Source organism: Argopecten irradians, chromosome 2, assembly GCF_041381155.1.
Source record: "Argopecten irradians isolate NY chromosome 2, Ai_NY, whole genome shotgun sequence".
In the NCBI taxonomy this organism is placed as follows: Eukaryota; Metazoa; Mollusca; class Bivalvia; order Pectinida; family Pectinidae; genus Argopecten; species Argopecten irradians.
This window is the reverse complement of record NC_091135.1, coordinates 24,337,022-24,356,127: the sequence shown is the minus strand read 5'-3', so window position 1 is coordinate 24,356,127 and position 19,106 is coordinate 24,337,022. Positions and strand designations below refer to the sequence as shown.

Here is a 19,106-nt window from a genome sequence, read left to right as displayed (position 1 = left end):
ATTAGAAGGTTGTCATTATGATATTATAATACCTGGTTGTAATTTGTTAATGTTTAAGTGTTAAAGAGAACTAGATAACAGAGAAATAACTGTACTGTTATTGGTTTGATCTTCATATATATACTAAAACAGCAATGGAATGCAAAGAACAACATAAATAATGTACTGGTGTAGACAGAACTGCTGCCATTTTGGTGTGTATAAACCTGGCGATTTTAGTGTGTATAAACCTGGCCATTTTGGTGTGTTTAAACCTGGCCATTTTGGTGTGTTTAAACCTTGCCATTGTGGTGTGGTATATAAACCTGGCCATTTTGGTGTGGTATATAAACCTGGCCATTTTGGTGTGTTTAAACCTGGCCATTGTGGTGTTGTATATAAACCTGGCCATTTTGGTGTGTATAAAACCTGGCCATTTTGGTGTTATAAACTTTGCCATTGTGGTGTGGTATATAAACCTGACCATTTTGGTGTGGTATAAACCTGGCCATTGTGGTGTGTTTAAACCTTGCCATTGTGGTGTTGTATATAAACCTGGCCATTTTGGTGTGTATAAACCTGGCCATTTTGGTGTGTTTAAACCTTGCCATTGTGGTGTGGTATATAAACCTGGCCATTTTGGTGTGGTATAAACCTGGCCATTGTGGTGTGGTTTAAACCTGGCCATTGTGGTGTGGTATATAAACCTGGCCATTTAGGTGTGGTATTATAAACCTGACCATTGTGGTGTGGTATATAAACCTGGCCATTTTGGTGTGGTATATAAACCTGACCATTGTGGTGTGTATAAACCTGGCCATTTTGGTGTGGTATATAAACCTGGCCATTGTGGTGTGGTATATAAACCTGGCCATTTTGGTGTGGTATATAAACCTGGCCATTGTGGTGTGGTATAAACCTGGCCATTTTGGTGTGGTATATAAACCTGGCCATTTTGGTGTGGTATATAAACCTGGCCATTTTGGTGTGGTATATAAACCTGGCCATTTTGGTGTGGTATATAAACCTGGCCATTTTGGTGTGGTATAAACCTGGCCATTGTGGTGTGGTATATAAACCTGGCCATTTTGGTGTGGTATATAAACCTGGCCATTTTGGTGTGGTATATAAACCTGGCCATTTTGGTGTGGTATATAAACCTGGCCATTTTGGTGTGGTATATAAACCTGGCCATTTTGGTGTGGTATATAAACCTGACCATTGTGGTGTGGTATAAACCTGGCCATTTTGGTGTGGTATAAACCTGGCCATTTTGGTGTGGTATATAAACCTGGCCATTGTGGTGTGGTATAAACCTGGCCATTTTGGTGTGGTATAAAACTGGTCATTGTGATGTGGTATAAAACCTGGCCATTTCGGTGTGGTATATATAAACCTGGCCATTTTGGTGTGGTATATAAACCTGGCCATTTTGGTGTGGTATATAAACCTGACCATTGTGAAGTGGTATAAACCTGGTCATTGTGATGTGGTATAAACCTGGCCATTTTGGTGTGTATAAACCTGGCCATTTTGGTGTGTATAAACCTGGCCATTTTGGTGTGTATAAACCTGGCCATTTTGGTGTGGTATATAAACCTGGCCATTTTGGTGTGTATAAACCTGGCCATTTTGGTGTGGTATATAAACCTGGCCATTTTGGTGTGTATAAACCTGGCCATTTTGGTGTGTATAAACCTGGCCATTTTGGTGTGGTATATAAACCTGGCCATTTTGGTGTGGTATAAACCTGGCCATTTTGGTGTGGTATAAACCTGGCCATTTTGGTGTGGTATAAACCTGGCCATTTTGGTGTGTATAAACCTTGCCATTTTGGTGTGGTATAAACCTGGCCATTTTGGTGTGGTATAAACCTGGCCATTTTGGTGTGTATAAACCTTGCCATTTTGGTGTGGTATAAACCTGGCAATTTTGGTGTGGTATAAACCTGGCCATTTTGGTGTGGTATAAACCTGGCCATTTTGGTGTGGTATAAACCTTGCTTCTGAGTAGTGTAATTCAGGTAACCATAAACAACCGACCCTTATAATCATAAGATAACTAATATTTAATTTAAAGAGAATATTTAGCAACTTTCAATATTAGTCCAAAATTTCACATTATTAAGTGACAAAAACATCCTGCCTGAACTGTCAAGAATCCCCAGTCAACATCAAACACCTTCATTGTCTACAAATCAATATTTTACCATCCTGGTATATAAACCTGGCCATTTTGGTGTGGTATAATAAACCTTGCCATTGTGGTGTGGTATATAAACCTGACCATTGTGGTGTGGTATATAAACCTGGCCATTTTGGTGTGGTATATAAACCTGGCCATTTTGGTGTGGTATATAAACCTGACCATTGTGGTGTGGTATATAAACCTGGCCATTTTGGTGTGGTATATAAACCTGGCCATTTTGGTGTGGTATATAAACCTGGCCATTTTGGTGTGTTTGGTGTGTATATAAACCTGACCATTTTGGTGTGTACAAACCTGGCCATTTTGGTGTGGTATATAAACCTGGTCATTGTGGTGTGGTATATACACCTGACAATTTTGGTGTGTTTAAACCTGGCCATTGTGGTGTGGTATATAAACCTGGCCATTGTGGTGTGGTATATAAACCTGGCCATTTTGGTGTGGTATAAACCTGGTCATTGTGGTGTGGTATATAAACCTGGCCATTGTGGTGTGGTATATAAACCTGGCCATTTTGGTGTGGTATATAAACCTGGCCATTTTGGTGTGGTATATAAACCTGGCCATTGTGGTGTGGTATAAAACCTGGCCATTGTGGTGTGGTATATAAACCTGGCCATTGTGGTGTGGTATATAAACCTGGCCATTGTGGTGTGGTATATAAACCTGGCCATTGTGGTGTGGTATATAAACCTGGCCATTTTGGTGTGGTATATAAACCTTGCCATTTTGGTGTGGTATATAAACCTGGTCATTGGTGTGGTATAAAACCTGGCCATTGTGGTGTGGTATAAACCTGGCCATTGTGGTGTGGTGGTATATAAACCTGACCATTGTGGTGTGGTATATAAAACCTGGCCATTTTGGTGTGGTATAAACCTGGCCATTTTGGTGTGGTATATAAACCTGGCCATTTTGGTGTGGTATAAAACCTGGCCATTTTGGTGTGGTATATAAACCTGACCATTTTGGTGTGGTATATAAACCTGGCCATTTTGGTGTGGTATAAAAAACCTGGCCATTTTGGTGTGGTATAAACCTGGCCATTTTGGTGTGGTATATAAACCTGGCCATTTTGGTGTGGTATATAAACCTGGCCATTTTGGTGTGTATAAACCTGGCCATTTTGGTGTGGTATAAACCTGGCCATTTTGGTGTGGTATATAAACCTGACCATTTTGATGTGTACAAACCTGGCCATTTTGGTGTGGTATATAAACCTGGTCATTGTGGTGTGGTATACACCTGACAATTTTGGTGTGTATAAACCTTGCCATTTTGGTGTGGTATATAAACCTGGCCATTGTGGTGTGGTATAAACCTTGCCATTTTGGTGTGTATAAACCTGGCCATTTTGGTGTGTATAAACCTTGCCATTTTGGTGTGTATAAACCTTGCCATTTTGGTGTGTATAAACCTTGCCATTTTGGTGTGTATAAACCTGACCATTTTGGTGTGGTATAAAACCTGGTCATTGTGATGTGGTATAAACCTGGTCATTGTGATGTGGTATAAACCTGGCCATTTCGGTGTGGTATATAAACCTGGCCATTTTGGTGTGGTATATAAACCTGGCCATTTTGGTGTGGTATATAAACCTTGCCATTATGGTGTGGTATATAAACCTGACCATTGTGGTGTGGTATATAAACCTGGCCATTGTGGTGTGGTATATAAACCTGGCCATTGTGGTGTGGTATATAAACCTGGCCATTGTGGTGTGGTATATAAACCTGGCCATTGTGGTGTGGTATATAAACCTGGCCATTGTGGTGTGGTATAAACCTGGCCATTGTGGTGTGGTATAAACCTGGTCATTGTGATGTGGTATAAACCTGGCCATTTTGGTGTGTATAAACCTGGCCATTTTGGTGTGGTATAAACCTGGCCATTTTGGTGTGGTATAAAACCTGGCCATTGTGGTGTGGTATATAAACCTGGCCATTGTGGTGTGGTATATAAACCTGACCATTGTGGTGTGGTATATAAACCTGGCCATTTTGGTGTGGTATAAACCTGGCCATTGTGATGTGGTATAAACCTGGCCATTTTGGTGTGTATAAACCTGGCCATTTTGGTGTGTATAAACCTGGCCATTTTGGTGTGGTATAAACCTGGCCATTTTGGTGTGGTATAAACCTGGTCATTGTGGTTGTGGTATATAAACCTGACCATTTTGGTGTGTACAAACCTGGCCATTTTGGTGTGGTATATAAACCTGGTCATTGTGGGTGTGGTATAAACCTTGCCATTTTGGTGTGTATAAAACCTGGCCATTTTGGTGTGTATAAACCTTGCCATTTTGGTGTGTATAAACCTGGCCATTTTGGTGTGTATAAACCTGGCCATTTTGGTGTGGTATAAACCTGGCCATTTTGGTGTGGTATAAACCTGGCCATTTTGGTGTGGTATATAAACCTGGCCATTGTGGTGTGGTATAAACCTGGCCATTTTGGTGTGGTATAAACCTGGCCATTTTGGTGTGTTATAAACCTGGCCATTTTGGTGTGTATAAACCTGGCCATTTTGGTGTGGTATATAAACCTGGCCATTTTGGTGTGGTATAAACCTGGCCATTTTGGTGTGGTATATAAACCTGGCCATTTTGGTGTGTATAAACCTGGCCATTTTGGTGTGGTATAAACCTGGTCATTGTGGTGTGGTATAAACCTGGCCATTGTGGTGTGGTATAAACCTGGCCATTGTGGTGTGGTATAAACCTGGCCATTGTGGTGTGGTATAAACCTGGTCATTGTGGTGTGGTATAAACCTGGCCATTTTGGTGTGGTATAAACCTTGCTTCTGAGTAGTGTAATTCAGGTAACCATTAACAACCGACCCTTATAATCATAAGATAACTAATATTTAATTTAAAGAGAATATTTAGCAACTTTCAATATTAGTCCAAAATTTCACATTATTAAGTGACATAAACATTCTGCCTGAACTGTCAAGAATCCCCAGTCAACATCAAACACCTTCATTGTCTATAAATCAATATTTTACCATCCTGATAAAGTATTTTCATCAGAGACAATAAACAGAGAATGTTCCATTAACTCAACTAAAAAGGTTCACTTTCCACAGGAAGCAGCAACGGTCTGCACAGGTGATGAATATTCATCAGGCACCCTCAACATGCTCTAGTTTACATGGTCAGGTCATATAGTCATACTGTGATGATGCAACAAACCATCATAGGACCGTAAAAAGATACAAGTCATAACAAACTGTTTCCATGGAAACCTAATTCCTTTATTATTTGTATTAACCCTTTTTGTAATTGGTTTTCTGATGATTGTAGAATCATAAACCTGTATACACACAGCTTAGTTTTCAAGCTTAGCAAGAGCTTTCAATAGTTTTCTAATGTTTAATTTTGAGAACTTCATTAAAAATCAATCAATGTTAAATTTTTCATATCCTAAATTGACCAAGCAGTTTATCTATAGATATTTCAAACAAGTACATCCTTGTCTTTAATGATTTTAGATAAGGTTATTCAAGTTCATACATTGTAAAACTCTGTAATATACTAAATGTTTTTTATATCAAATTTCATTGTTATTCATTAAAAAATAAACTTTGAAGGAAACTATTAATGTTGAATATCAACAGCAACTGATAAAGGCCAAATATTATAGTACATTCAAGAGTTGAAAAAGTTTTCCAAGATCATATATCTGGTGGTTAATTATATCAATTTCAAAATAAGGCAACTTTTCAGCTTTAATAGTATATTCAGTTGAAGTTTACTTGTCCTGAGTTCAGAAGTAAATAATAATTGAGGACAGTTTTTCCAGAATAGAATTGAGCCAGGGACATTATTGAAAGTTTTACACTATATTGTTGATTAGGTCCCATTTTGCAACACTTTTCCATTCAAGCAATGTCTTTGTATTAATTTCTTGCAATGACTAAAAGGCCAATCTATTAGATCTGAGGGTTTAATAGTTACCATGAAATATTACCTGAATTTTTCTTCTTCCTTCATCCATATTGACAACAACATCGATCTGATTCCATCAAAGGCATGTCTTCTGTAATATTCCATACTACCATTGTGCACAAGTTTCTACAGAACCCAGCTGCATACCCTTATCAATCTCTCTGGTGATAATCAGGTTAATTAAATCTTATGTTGGCCATATGTTTGCGAGATCAATTACACCACAATATAACAGTGAACGTTGAACATTACCCGAAAGCCCTGTCAACCACATGACAATCACATTACTCAGTACAAAACACTTTCCTCCATCCAATTTCTGAGAAACAATACAGCCTATGTAATTTCAAAATAACACTGGAGACTACCATTTCACAACACCTTACATAATATGCTTCATTTACAATAACTATTGAACTACAAACATGAATATTTTGGGATGAAATTTGCTGACAAATATTTCCCAATCTTTTGAGGCAGGTTACTATCCTACAATAAACTACTACAGATCAAACATGGGCTCTGGATTTGTTTACTCCAAACATCTTTATCCTGGTCAGAATATTGACAAACGGGGACAATAAACTCCAACTTTCATTATCATTCATAGAGAGCAAACAACACATGTCCTGTGTCAATAGTTCCTCTGCCCGTTTTATAGGTGACTTCTGATTGGACAGCTGGACAAAGGTCATTCATTACCGGCTGTAAACATGGTCTTATCTACGACCGTTACCTGATAAAGGTTACACACCTTTGTTAACGAGACAAGAAATATCTATTTTATTATATATCAGGAAGAATGCTAATCCTTAAAATGATGTTATTTGGTTCATTAAATCATTTTTCAATTTCTAATCACAGGTCTAAAGATATTGCTTTGTTATACAAAATATACCATGATCCTCTAGTGATTTTGTCACTACAGTGGATCATATATAATGTAGAATCTTAACAGATCCAAAATAAATTCCAATTTCATTGATTGGTGATTTAACTCCAATTTATCATTTTCTTTGTTTATTATTTCTTAATTCGGTTTTATAAACAAAGATATATGGACTGTGGTATTAGATTTCTGCATTACTTGTCATAATTTTCCATAATATAGGACTTGTTCTTGACTTGCATACTTTGCCTCACATGTTCACAAAACTGCTTTAAATAAAATGAATAAAATGTTCCTGACAACACATCTTTTGCCCTTAATTAAAGTAAAGTACATCTGCCATGTAAGTAAATGCCAAAATTTGTTTTCAGTATTCACAATCTGACTTGTTTACTCTCTGGTATTACATAATCCAGTAGAAAGCCTGTACCACAGACCAATGGAAACCATTTCCTGAGTCGCCTTGAGAGGATGGGCTGACATATTGCACCAAAATTTACAATTGATTGTAAAACAGCTCTGTTTGTTTATAATTAATACAACCAGCCAATACAAGGCAATCTGCTATTGGTGTACCAGCTTTTGGGTTTTTTCCTGCATCCAGCATAGCTCATTAAACAAACCTACACACATCGCCAAGTGCAGATAGGGAAACGGCGGTGTGGACAAGGAATTATGGGATGTGCCTCAATGACATTTAAAGGGCAATTTATTATATAAAGAAAGAAAAAAGAAAGTCAATGATTATATTTACAGGCAGAAATAAAGAGTGATGAATGGGCCAATATTAACATTTTAGAGTCTTCTTTTTGCCTTACCTATTGTCATACTTCAAAAAATGACTGGACAGAACAAACTATTACACATTCAACACAAGGATAATCATAGTTGTTATATAGATATGTACCATATGTCAATCATGATTGTCATTGTGATGCAGAGGATTGGACAAGACAAATAAAGACAGACAGACAGATGGACATAGTTTTGTCCATCACGATCATCTTTGTAGTTATTAGTAAGAGATCTGGACAGGACAAATAAGGACAGACAGACAGATGGACATAGTTTTGTCCATCACGATCATCTTTGTAGTTATTAATAAGAGATCTGGACAGGACAAATAAGGACAGACAGACAGATGGACATAGTTTTGTCCATCACGATCATCTTTGTAGTTATTAATAAGAGATCTGGAGAGGACAAATAAGGACAGACAGACAGATGGACATAGTTTTGTCATCAGATCATCACGATCATCTTTGTAGTTATTAATAAGAGATCTGGACAGGACAAATAAGGACAGACAGACAGATGGACATAGTTTTGTCCATCACGATCATCTTTGTAGTTATTAATAAGAGATCTGGAGAGGACAAATAAGGACAGCTAGATAAGACATGTACCTCTGTGAGCTGCAAAACTTACCCAACCTTATTTTGTCAATACAATAAAAGCAGTTCCACATTTAGATCCATTTTGCATTAAATATTGCTGACACTCGCATGGCCATTCAAAACCTGTAATACTGTACAGAGTTAGCTAGTCCTTATAATGACTAATGTTTTCCAGTCAGATGTCATCACCCATGGAGACTGAAGACAAATTGTCCACAGTCATTCTAGACATGCTCAGAAAGTGAGAAACTTTAACGCGACAATCCTTTAGGGACTGTTACACTGCAGACAATTGTATGAGCTATAATAGTTCTCTGTGAATGTGATTTTTATTTTTAAATCCCTTTATTGCCTCTTTATTGACATTCATGTGGCTAATGAATGCGTCAAGAGGTGGCACTATCCTTTGGATGTATTGGAAAATTTCACTTTAATGTGACAACAACATTCATTATATTAAATAGAGCAAACATATGTATTAAAGGAGAATTTATTAACTCCAGTTCTCAACAAATGGAATAATTTTATTTTAAATTCCAAGATCTGACATGGCAGCTAATGGAGATGTATTTGTCGGTTCATCATTTGTCAAGCACAAATGACTAAATCTAGCTATCCTTTAATAATAACTTAAATGTTGTTTTTTGGTGAATAGCATTGGGTATTGGAATAAGACTGACCAGAGATATACTTTGTACCATCAGTGATCAGGGAGAGGCAGCTGTTTATAGAGACCAGCCAGAATTGAAGTGTCTCATGAAGGATTTTGTTCGTTTGTTACAGGTTTTTTTTCTGGAGTGAGAAGGAACTGTTTTTCAATGAATTCACCATTTTTATGACATACATTTACTGTTTAGTGTCCAAAAGTTCACTGAAGTATTAGCGCTTCATGTTGAATTTGCCTCTGTTCAGTTGGCATTCCATTTTGGCTTTGAATGCCAACTGAAAGACGTTCAATGCTTACATTTACATTTGGTTACAATTTCATGATGAAATCCCAAGGAATTTTGCATCTATAATGAAATTATCATTTGTTATCGTCATGGATGGAACAGCCATTTGAACAACCGTCTTCCGTGATCACTGGCATGACAATGGTGACGTCACAATGATAATGACGTCATAATAAGCGCTTGAAGTTGATTGTCTATATGACTGCCAACTGCATTTGGTAAGGTTACATAGTGGGACTACAGTGAAAATGTAAATATGATATTGTAAACCAACTATTTTTTGTGGGTATTAAAATTTGTGTTTTAGTTTCACATTAAGTTCAAGGAGATGACTTTTTGCGAATGAAAATTTATTAGAACTTCTTTTCAAAGTGTTTGGTATTTATTTATTTGCAGAGATTAACTGTCGCAAATTCACTTGAGTTATGAAATTGGTGAAAGAAAGTTGTTTTACAATATTATTTTCTATTCAAGAATATCAGGTCATTCTCTCTGTCCATCCCTATATCCACCATTACCTTTCTTGTAATATTGAGTCATATGAGATAAGTTTTTTTTTATGTATACAGCATAGCGCCAAAATACAATCTTTATCTAAATTTATCTAAAAAAAATCATTACCGTCTCAGAACCTGTGTATAAAGCCATTTGTATAAACTTGATGCAAGTTACTGATTGATGAATATGGAGGATGAACCCCAAACATTCACCTTGTCCTCTGTGATATACAGGGGTTAACAAGTCCATATATCGACATTCAACAGAGAACAATTACAAGTCTTGTTGTTGACCTTCTCCCAAAGAAACATTCATACATTACAGACCTATTGAGTCAATCATAGAATTGAAAAGTCTCAGGTATATTGGTCCATTTTTATATCTAAAAGGTATTAAACAACATCACATACACTGTCTCAAACCCCCATTCAACATATAAAATACAAGTTCTCAGGCCTATCATTGAACTATTTTCATAATGAGTTCAAAGAAGTTCTCAAATGAAGAATAACTATATGTCGGCGACTTTTATCTATTTTATTTTGTAATGAAGGTCAGATATGATAAAGTTGACTTGACATGTATCAGCGTGATTTCTGATCAAAGTACCACAATCTGAAACTATTCCGTGCAAGTTCTCCTATCAGTCAAAAAATTATCCAAACTGAAAGACATTTATGGAACATGTATTTTTGGGAATTTTTTTTTGGTTGCTGAATTCCACAGAAATTTACAAAACAAATGCATGTTATTAGCATAGAAGGTGAAGCACAAGGTTATCCTTTTTAATAATAACAAACAAGTTTCCTAAAGTGTTTGGTAACAGAAAGTCATAGCAGGAATGTTGATTCATTAACGAAAACCTAAAAATCCGTATAAGACAATATATGGTGGTGATATATTCTATTGCCAAAACAACATCATATCATTGCCACATAAAGAAACACGTTTAAAGAATACTAATGTTTGTATACTCACATGATTTCTTCCGGAGATGGGACATCTTCGAAGGTCACGTCGACCTGCTCGGGGGGTCGTGGTTTAACTGTTAGGGGGGCATGACAGACTGGTGTACGGCCTGAGAGGCTGTCCAAGATTGTGATATACACCAACACTGGAACACAAAATTGTCCAAGTCAATATTTGAACACCCTTCAGCCTCCACTGGCGAAAAAATCTATACAAAGCATGCACGTGTAAGTATATGATGTTAGCATTGAGATTCCTACCACTGTATACTGAACAAGGTACCGGGGACCTGCATACCACCAATCGTCAGCCATCCACCAACCAAAGTCTCAGATCACATTAGGTAAAACATATAGCTCAGGACGAGATGTAAAGATGGCGAAATGAATCGGATAAAACCAGGACAATGCAGGCTTTCTGTATACATTATATTGTGGAACACAAATTCAAGAACAAACTTTTGTTACAATCTTTGAGTATCAAATTAGCATGCAACCAATCAACACTTACAAAGCTAACAATTAGAAGCAAAAGGAACATATTCATCCTTCAATTAAATCTAGATGTGCTAAAACTTTCAAACAAACAATATAGAAGAATTAAATGTAATTCTTTATTTCGCCTATCCCATTTTGCATATGAAAGTTGATTTAATAAAAGAACAAGAGATCCTAGAGGGATCATGACACCCATCAAAGAATGATCTATGTCTGACAATGGAAAAAAGGATCTTTTCTATGCTTTTCAAACTTTTTCAAACATACTACATATAAAATTTGAGATGGATCGCTTCAGTGCTTTCTGGAAAATAGCAGTAACTAACTTCAACTATCAAAATCAAAGATGTCGGCTGGTCAGCCATCTTGTTAACTGATCTGTCCCAAAATGTAGCATGCACAACTAGGGTCCAACGGGAACCTACTTATGAAATTTGAGAAAGATTTCCTCAATACTTTCTGAGAAATTGTGGTAACAAATTTTAATTACCAAAATTCAAGATGGTGGCCAGTCGGCCATTTTTTTGACCAATTTTTCCCAAAATGTAATATGCACAACTATGGGTTCCTTAAAGGGGAACCTGCATATGAAATTTGTGAAAGATCCCTTTAGTACTTTCTGAGAAATAGCGGAAACAAACTTTAACTATCAAAATTCAAGATGGCTGCCTGGCAGCCAACTGACCAATTGGTCTCAAAATGCAATGACCAGGTCCCTAGGGAAACCTACATATCAAATTTGAAAAAGATCCCTTTAGCACTTTCTAAGAAATAGCCGTACCAAGAATTCTTATCAGATGGACAGAAGAGTGGACCACGAACGAAAGGTGATTTGAATAGCCCACCATCTGATGACCATAATTAATTTCTACTTATAAGCCATGGACTATTAAGTAATTCCACTTAAATTTTAAACATTCATCATATTATCAACTATAGCTACTTTTATTGATTCTTTATGTTTAAAAGTGACCAATATCCCAAACAGATTTGAAAACGATACATTTCGTTTGAATTCTCTATCATTCAAAATCTTTAGAAGCAATGGATTGTAGAAAATTTAGAACTTTATTCATTCCCTTTCATTGTCATTCCTCAAAAGTCTCAACTACATCATTTAATCAAAAAAGAAAATTACATTGTCTAGATATATGACAGCCGCATTACATTGAGAAGGTAAGTTTTGTTTGAGTATCCTTAGAGTTAATGTACAGGGCAGTATGTACATGTTAGACAGACATTTGTGAGAACTAAATAGACACAGCCTAAACCTGTCATATCTGTCTTCACAAGACTCTTCAGACTTTCAGTACAAACTCAATCTAATGTCTCCTGTACAATCCCATCAAATACAGGGACTTGATGTAAAATGATCAAGGGAAATTGTCTGTCAAAATAGATAGGAATTACCTCCCAAGACAACTCGTAGATAAGATTATGTTCTTGTCTAAAGAGACAAAACTGTTGTAACATAAAAATACACATTAATTTTTCAAGACTGGAACAATGAGAAACAGCCTATTAAAGAAGATGTGTGTGTCTCGAGTGTAAACAAGAGCATGTTTAATTTCCCTCCGTCATAAAGCCTCATTCATTACAGACGGCAAGCACAGCGGTACTGATGTACAATGCATCATGTACCTAATACCCTCTACCTGCCTATAATGAAGTGTTTGTTTTTTGTCATTGGTGTTTTTGTCAAACACTTTAACCAGTGGGCAACCCAAACATCAACCTAGTAAATGTCATACACTTCAACCACTAGGCTACCACAGCCCAGAGGTTGAGGGTTATTGATAAATGTGAAACACTTTGTCCACTATGCCATAGCCCTGAGATTGAGAGCTATTGATAAATGTGAAACACCTTGACCACTACGCCACAGCCAAGAGGTTGTGGATTATTGATAAATGTAAAACACCTTGACCACTACGCCACCACAGCCCAAAGGTTGAGGGTTGTTGATAAATGTGAAGCACCTTGACCACTACGCCACCACAGCCCAAAGGTTGAGGCTTGTTGATAAATGTGAAACACCTTGACCACTACGCCACCACAGCCCAAAGGTTGAGGGTTGTTGATAAATGTGAAGCACCTTGACCACTATGCCACCACAGCCCAAAGGTTGAGGCTTGTTGATAAATGTGAAACACCTTGACCACTACGCCACCACAGCCCAAAGGTTGAGGGTTGTTGATAAATGTGAAGCACCTTGACCACTACGCCACCACAGCCCAAAGGTTCAGGCTTGTTGATAAATGTGAAACACCTTGACCACTACGCCACCTTGACCACTACGCCACCACAGCCCAAAGGTTGAGGGTTGTTGATAAATGTGAAACACCTTGACCACTATGCCACCACAGGCCAAAGGTTGAGGCTTGTTGATAAATGTGAAACAACTTGACCACTACACCTCCACAGCCCAAAAGGTTGAGTGTAGTTGATAAATTTGAAACACTTTGACCACTACGCCACCACAGCCCAAAGGTTGAGGGTTGTTGATAAATGTGAAACACCTTGACCACTACACCTCCACAGCCCAGGTGTGGAGTATGTATGGTAGAAGTTCTTTTAGTCATCCAATGACTCCAACATTAACTACTTTACACACAGAAGGAGATGCAGGGTTAATTATTCATTTCCTTACAAAACTTTAGGAAACTCCACATTCTTCAAAATCAAAACTTCCAGACCTATCTACCAAAAATGTTGAAAGCATTCAACAGGAAGCAACCCCATTTATTTATTTGCCCTCATAAAGACAATTAAACACTGAGAATTCTAGTATAATTACGGACTTTGTCAGCTTTATTACATGCCAGCTTTGATTCTTTGTATAAAGCAACATCAAAAGTTCAGATCATGCTTCAACATTTTCTCTTCTGTGATCCATGCTTAGAATAAGAAATTAAGACACCAACTGAATCATTATCACAATGTAATGTGTATCAAGATTGGAAACATTATTAGGACATCCATTCCATTGCCATCAAATGCATTAGGTTTTTGTCAAACACTTATCAAAACTTGTTCTGGTAGAAATTATTCCATTTGGAATTTTTATCACCATTTGATATAGAATTTCCTAGTGATCTCGGGAGCCAATACATAAAAGTATTACGCAAATGCCTGTCAAAAGGATTGATTTTGACTTATCAGGGAAATACCAGGTAGAAACGAATATAAGAGAGAAATGAAGAGAAGATCTCATGATTGGATAGAAATGTTTAAAAAGATTCCACCTGATTTTCCGCGCAGAGGGATTTTATACCTGAACAACAATAGGCTGGGTATAGCTGATTAGAGATTTTTGTGTTTGATAATGACATAAGACAGCAGACAGAACGGAACAGTATTAGCATCAACCACCTTTGATGCCAATCATTAAATTCCTCAAAGATAATGGAGAATATATATAATATATTGATTGGATCATGTCAACATTAGCAAAGAAAATTGTTTGTACAAAACTTTTCAATTATGAATATTGATATTTAGATAAACTGCTGCCAGGTAATCAGTGGAGTATTGATAGCAGTGAGGTTGGGCGGGGTGATAAACCAGTACCAAAGAACAGATAACACAGAATGATGGATAAGAGGGATATCTCCGACCTAATGAAAGCTTGGAAACCGTGTACAAAAGCTGCAGAAAATGTCATACCTGAGGGAAGCCTAGAGAGCTTGTACTATATATGCAGGACAACAGTAATCTCTAATCATGACAACGGCTATCTATCTCCATGACAACAATGTACCCCACTTGACAACAGTGATACCCTGCCCTGGCACCGATAACCCTCTCCTCTAATAACAGTTTCAGTCCTAAATGAAAACGGTAACTGAGCTCTCACTAACATACATTATCTCTTCCCAACAAAAGAATCAACTTGCTTTGACAACATTTTGTTGTCATATCCTTGACAACTGTATCCCTCTACTTGATAACAGACAACCACCTCCAATTCAATACTAATCCCTAACTATTAAGTGTTCCTCCTTCCTTGACAACGCCCGTCCAACATGACAACAATAATCTCCCCTCCCTGACAACAACAATCCCCTCCCTGACAACAATAATCCACCTCCCTGACAACAATAATTCCCCTCCATGACAACAATATTCCCCCTCCCTGACAACAATAATCCCCTCCCTGACAACAATAATCCCCTTCCCTGAAAACAATAATCCCCATCCCTTACAACATTATTCCCCTCCCTGACAACAATAACTCCTTCCCTGACAAAAATAATTCCCACCCTTATATCATTTATCCCCACCCTCACAATAATGACTCCCAACCTCACAACAATAATCTCTACTATCACAACAATTATCCCCTCCATGACAAAAATAATACCCACCCTTATGACATTAATCCCCACCCTCACAACAAGAACTCCCACCTTCACAACAATAATCCCCACCCTCACAAAAATAATGCCCACCCTTATAACATTAATCCCCACCCTCACAACAATAACTCCCACCCTCACAACAATAATCCCCACCCTCACAAAAATAACCCCCACCCTCACAACAATAATCCCCACCCTCACAAAAATAACCCCCACCCTCACAACAATAACTCCCACCCTTCACAACAATAACTCCCCCACCCTCACAACAATAAACTCCCACCCTCACAACAATAATCCCCACCCTCACAACAATAATCCCACCCTCACAAAAATAACCCCCACCCTCACAACAATAATCCCCACCCTCACAAAAATAACCCCCACCATCACAACAATAACTCCCACCCTCACAACAATAACTCCCACCCTCACAACAATAACTCCCACCCTCACAACAATAACTCCCACCCTCACAACAATAATCCCCACCCTCACAACAATAACTCCCACCCTCACAACAATAACTCCCACCCTCACAACAATAACTCTCACCCTCACAACAATAACTCCCACCCTCACAACAATAACTCCCACCCTCACAACAATAACTCCCACCCTCACAACAATAACTCCCACCCTCACAACAATAACTCCCACCCTCACAACAATAAACCCCACCCTCACAACAATAACTCCCACCCTCACAACAATAACTCCCACCCTCACAACAATAACTCCCACCTCACAACAATAACTCTCACCCTCACAACAATAACTCCCACCCTCACAACAATAACTCCCACCCTCACAACAATAACTCCCACCCTCACAACAATAACTCCCACCCTCACAACAATAACTCCCACCCTCACAACAATAACTCCCACCCTCACAACAATAACTCTCACCCTCACAACAATAATCCCCACCCTCACAAAAATAACCCCCACCCTCACAACAATAACTCCCACCCTCACAACAATAACTCCCACCCTCACAACAATAACTCCCACCCTCACAACAATAACTCCCACCCTCACAACAATAACTCCCACCCTCACAACAATAACTCCCACCCTCACAACAATAACTCCCACCCTCACAACAATAACTCCCACCCTCACAACAATAACTCCCACCCTCACAACAATAACTCCCACCCTCACAACAATAACTCCCACCCTCACAACAATAACTCCCACCCTCACAACAATAACTCCCACCCTCACAACAATAACTCCCACCCTCACAACAATAATCCCCACCCTCACAACAATAACTCCCACCATCACAACAATAACTCCCACCCTCACAACAATAACTCCCACCCTCACAACAATAACCCCCACCATCACAACAATAACTCCCACCCTCACAACAATAATCCCCACCCTCACAAAAATAACCCCCACCCTCACAACAATAACTCCCACCTCACAACAATAATCCCCACCCTCACAAAAATAACCCACCCTCACAACAATAACCCCACCCTCACAACAATAATCCCCACCCTCACAACAATAACTCCCCACCCTCACAACAATAACTCCCACCCTCACAACAAATAACCCCCACCCTCACAACAATAACTCCCACCCTCACAACAATAACTCCCACCCTCACAACAATAATCCCCACCCTCACAACAATAACCCCACCCTCACAACAATAATCCCACCCTCACAACAATAACCCCACCCTCACAACAATAACCCCACCCTCACAACAATAATCCCCCCTCACAACAATAACCCCCACCCTCACAACAATAACTCCCACCCTCACAACAATAATCCCCACCCTCACAACAATAACCCCCCACCCTCACAACAATAACTCCCACCCTCACAAAAATAACCCACCCTCACAACAATAACCCCACCCTCACAACAATAAATCCCCACCCTCACAAACAATAATCCCCACCCTCACAAAAATAACCCCCACCCTCACAACAATAAATCCCACCCTCACAACAATAAAATCCCACCCTCACAACAATAACCCCACCCACAACAATAACCCACCCTCACAACAAAACCCCCACCCCAACCACCCACAACAATAATCCCCACCCTCACAACAATAACTCCCCACCCTCACAACAATAACCCCCACCCTCACAACAATAACCCCCACCCTCACAACAATAATCCCCACCCTCACAACAATAACTCCCACCCTCACAACAATAACTCCCACCCTCACAACAATAACCCCACCCTCACAACAATAACCCCACCCTCACAACAATAACCCCACCCTCACAACAATAACCCCCCCTCACAACAATAACCCCCCCTCACAACAATAATCCCCACCCTCACAAAAATAACTCCACACCCTCACAACAATAACTCCCACCCTCACAACAATAACCCCCACCCTCACAACAATAACCCCACCCTCACAACAATAATCCCCACCCTCACAAAATAACCCCCACCATCACAACAATAATCCCACCTCACAACAATAACTCCCACCCTCACAACAATAACTCCCACCCTCACAACAATAACTCCCACCTCACAACAATAATCCCCCACCCTCACAACAATAACCCCACCTCACAACAATAATCCCACCCTCACAACAATAACCCCACCCTCACAACAATAACCCCACCCACAACAATAACTCCCACCCTCACAACAATAATAACATCCCCACCCTCACAACAATAAAATCCCACCCTCACAACAATAACTCCCACCCTCACAACAATAATCCCCACCCTCACAAAAATAACCCCCACCCTCACAACAATAACTCCCACCCTCACAACAATAATCCCCACCCTCACAAAAATAACCCCCACCATCACAACAATAACTCCCACCCTCACAACAATAACTCCCACCCTCACAACAATAACTCCCACCCTCACAACAATAACCCCACCCTCACAACAATAACCCCCACCCTCACAACAATAATCCCACCCTCACAACAATAACTCCCACCCTCACAACAATAACTCCCCACCCTCACAACAATAACTCCCACCCTCACAACAATAATCCCCACCCTCACAACAATAACTCCCCACCTCACAACAATAACCCCCACCTCACAAACAATAATCCCCACCCTCACAACAATAACCCCCACCCTCACAACAATAAATCCCACCTTCACAACAATAACCCCATCCACACAACAATAACTCCCACCCTCACAACAATAATCCCACCCTCACAATAATCACCCTCACAACAATAACCCCCACCCTCGCAACAATAAATCCCACCTTCACAACAATAATCCCCACCCTCATCAATAATTCCCACCCTCACAAAAAAACATCCACCCTCATAATAATAGCCCTACCCTCAAAAAACATAACCCCCACCCACACAAAGATAATCCCTACTCACACAACAATAACTCCCACCAT

The 19,106-nt window shown here is 39.0% G+C and overlaps 1 protein-coding gene across 4 annotated transcripts in view; it reads right to left on the bottom strand.

Annotated features, from left to right (window-relative positions):
- Window positions 1–19,106, bottom strand: part of LOC138314888 (polycystin-1-like protein 1) — a 273,559-nt gene that overhangs the window by 85,319 nt on the left and 169,134 nt on the right. For all 4 annotated transcript variants that reach the window (XM_069255496.1, XM_069255497.1, XM_069255499.1 and 1 more), the window contains one exon: window positions 10,852–10,987. In XM_069255496.1, coding sequence (XP_069111597.1) covers window positions 10,852–10,987 — 136 coding nt within the window. The remainder of the gene's footprint in view (window positions 1–10,851; window positions 10,988–19,106) is intronic.